The following is a 1,875-nucleotide window of genomic DNA, read 5'->3' as shown; positions in this document are numbered from 1 at the left end:
CTAGTGTGTGTTGTAGCAGTGTTTTGCCATTGAGTACGAGCTAGCATGCTAGCGCTAGCATGTACTACAGTTAGCCACCTCGTCTCGGCTAGTTACATAGAAAGCCGAGGCTGAAGGCAGAGGACATTGAAACCTGTATCTCACTCAAAACAGCATGGATAGTTGTTTTTCCAAGTTTGAATGTGTGTGGAAGCACCAGAGACACAAAATATCAAATCCCAGAAAAAGTGATATTATTTCATGATATGAGCACTTAAAAAAAAGCTTTTTCAGTATGCTGTGTGTCTTCTGTAATATCATTTGACGTAACTCACGTGTAAACAGTGGAAGCTGAGAAAGAATCTGGTTCACGTAGACCTGCCCGGATGCCTGAATTTTAACAACCTGACAGTGTGTGGAAAGACACATTTTAGATCATATCAAACAGGAATCCAACAGTGTTTCCATATAATTCTCAGATTTTGTTTAATCCCTGTGTGATGCACAATTTGGTGAGGGTTGCACAACTTTGTTATTATCAGGCAAGCCATAAAAACTCAAATAGCACACTCTACACAAATGGGAATGTGTGTGTGTGTGTGTGTGTGTGTGTGTGTGTGTGTGTGTGTGTGTGTGTGTGTGTGCGCTGTGGGGTGGGGTGGTGGGGGGAGATTCAGGTGTCTGGAGCTTACCACAGAATTGCTGTATAAACTCAGAGTTACAGCTCTGAGGCAGGTCCTACTGTCAGCCATACCGCACTTGACCAGATCCACCAGCACAGTGTATAAGGAGCCATTATCTTGCTGCAACACAAATTGGGGAAAAACTTGAACTTATATGATTCAAAGAAAGAAAATTGGTGACAGTAAAATACATCAGAGACAGCATGTATAGGCAGACACGACTAAGGACGAGAGCTGCCCTTTGGCAAGGCAGCAAAATGCAAGGCATTGAGTGTGAGGTAAGCTGTGTTAAATCGTGTCACCCCTGTCTGTGGACTGTTTTTGATGATTGCGTAACCAGGCCAGATTGTCTCAGATATCTCAAGAGTCCTTTATAATGTCCTTTATAACTGCTCACGTATTAAATTGTTTGGTTTAAATCGGGCTCAAGCTCATAATTCCAGTTAATGTGTTGGGCCGAGACAGACACAACATGCACAGGCTCCGATAGGGTTGGGCTTGATTTTTTAGTGCACGATCTAAGCTTGACTCCCAATGATGTGCGATTATCAACATAGTGACACGGAATGCGTTCCTAGTAGTAGCCCAACGGTACGTCAGACCGTTGATTCATTTTAATGCCCCCACAATGACTTAACATTAAGCATCATCAAATGCTGTCAGTCGGCAGTGTTATTTTTTGGGTTTACCATCATCATGAGTGACCCAATCAGTTACAGACTGTTATGTTAGACACTCTGAAACTTGCCTTATATTGGATTTATTGATACATCTGATTTTATATGTTGCTAAAAATGCCCTTTTTTACTGTAAGATTTAAAGGAGAATAGCTTGGATGTAAAACAAGCGATTATTCATTATTTTACTTACTACTGTTACAAAAAGGCAACTACAGGCTAGCCTACTCTTTTTGCACTTGCTCTGTTTACTTTAAGTTTTTATTTCTGTATTCCTCCTGAAGTGAGTTTATTTTGTTGTTGGATTGATAGCCTACATATAGCTTCCGGTTGCACTACAAATTAATTTTACTTGAACAGTGCAGTGTTAAACAAGTTTAATAAATAGAGATTTGAACCTTATTGAAATTTGTTTTATGTATACTAATAGTTGAGCAATGGGAAAATCCCTAATCAAAAAATGGACTGTTCTTCTAGCGTTTTTCTAGTCCTAACAACTATTCAAAGCGCTTTTACATAGTACAGGAAACATTCAC

At 39.9% G+C, this 1,875-nt stretch overlaps 1 protein-coding gene across 1 annotated transcript in view; it reads right to left on the bottom strand.

The window, feature by feature from the left end:
* LOC116686779 (mucin-5AC) overlaps window positions 1–1,875 on the bottom strand; it is a 37,757-nt gene that overhangs the window by 23,239 nt on the left and 12,643 nt on the right. Inside the window, exons 11-12 of the mRNA XM_032511826.1 lie at window positions 672–782; window positions 315–384 (exon numbers count right to left, since the gene is read on the bottom strand). Coding sequence (XP_032367717.1) covers window positions 315–384; window positions 672–782 — 181 coding nt within the window. The remainder of the gene's footprint in view (window positions 1–314; window positions 385–671; window positions 783–1,875) is intronic.

This window comes from Etheostoma spectabile, unplaced genomic scaffold (assembly GCF_008692095.1).
Source record: "Etheostoma spectabile isolate EspeVRDwgs_2016 unplaced genomic scaffold, UIUC_Espe_1.0 scaffold48, whole genome shotgun sequence".
Lineage (NCBI taxonomy): Eukaryota > Metazoa > Chordata > Actinopteri > Perciformes > Percidae > Etheostoma > Etheostoma spectabile.
Note: the sequence above shows the minus strand (reverse complement) of the source record. Positions and strands in the feature narration are given on the sequence as shown.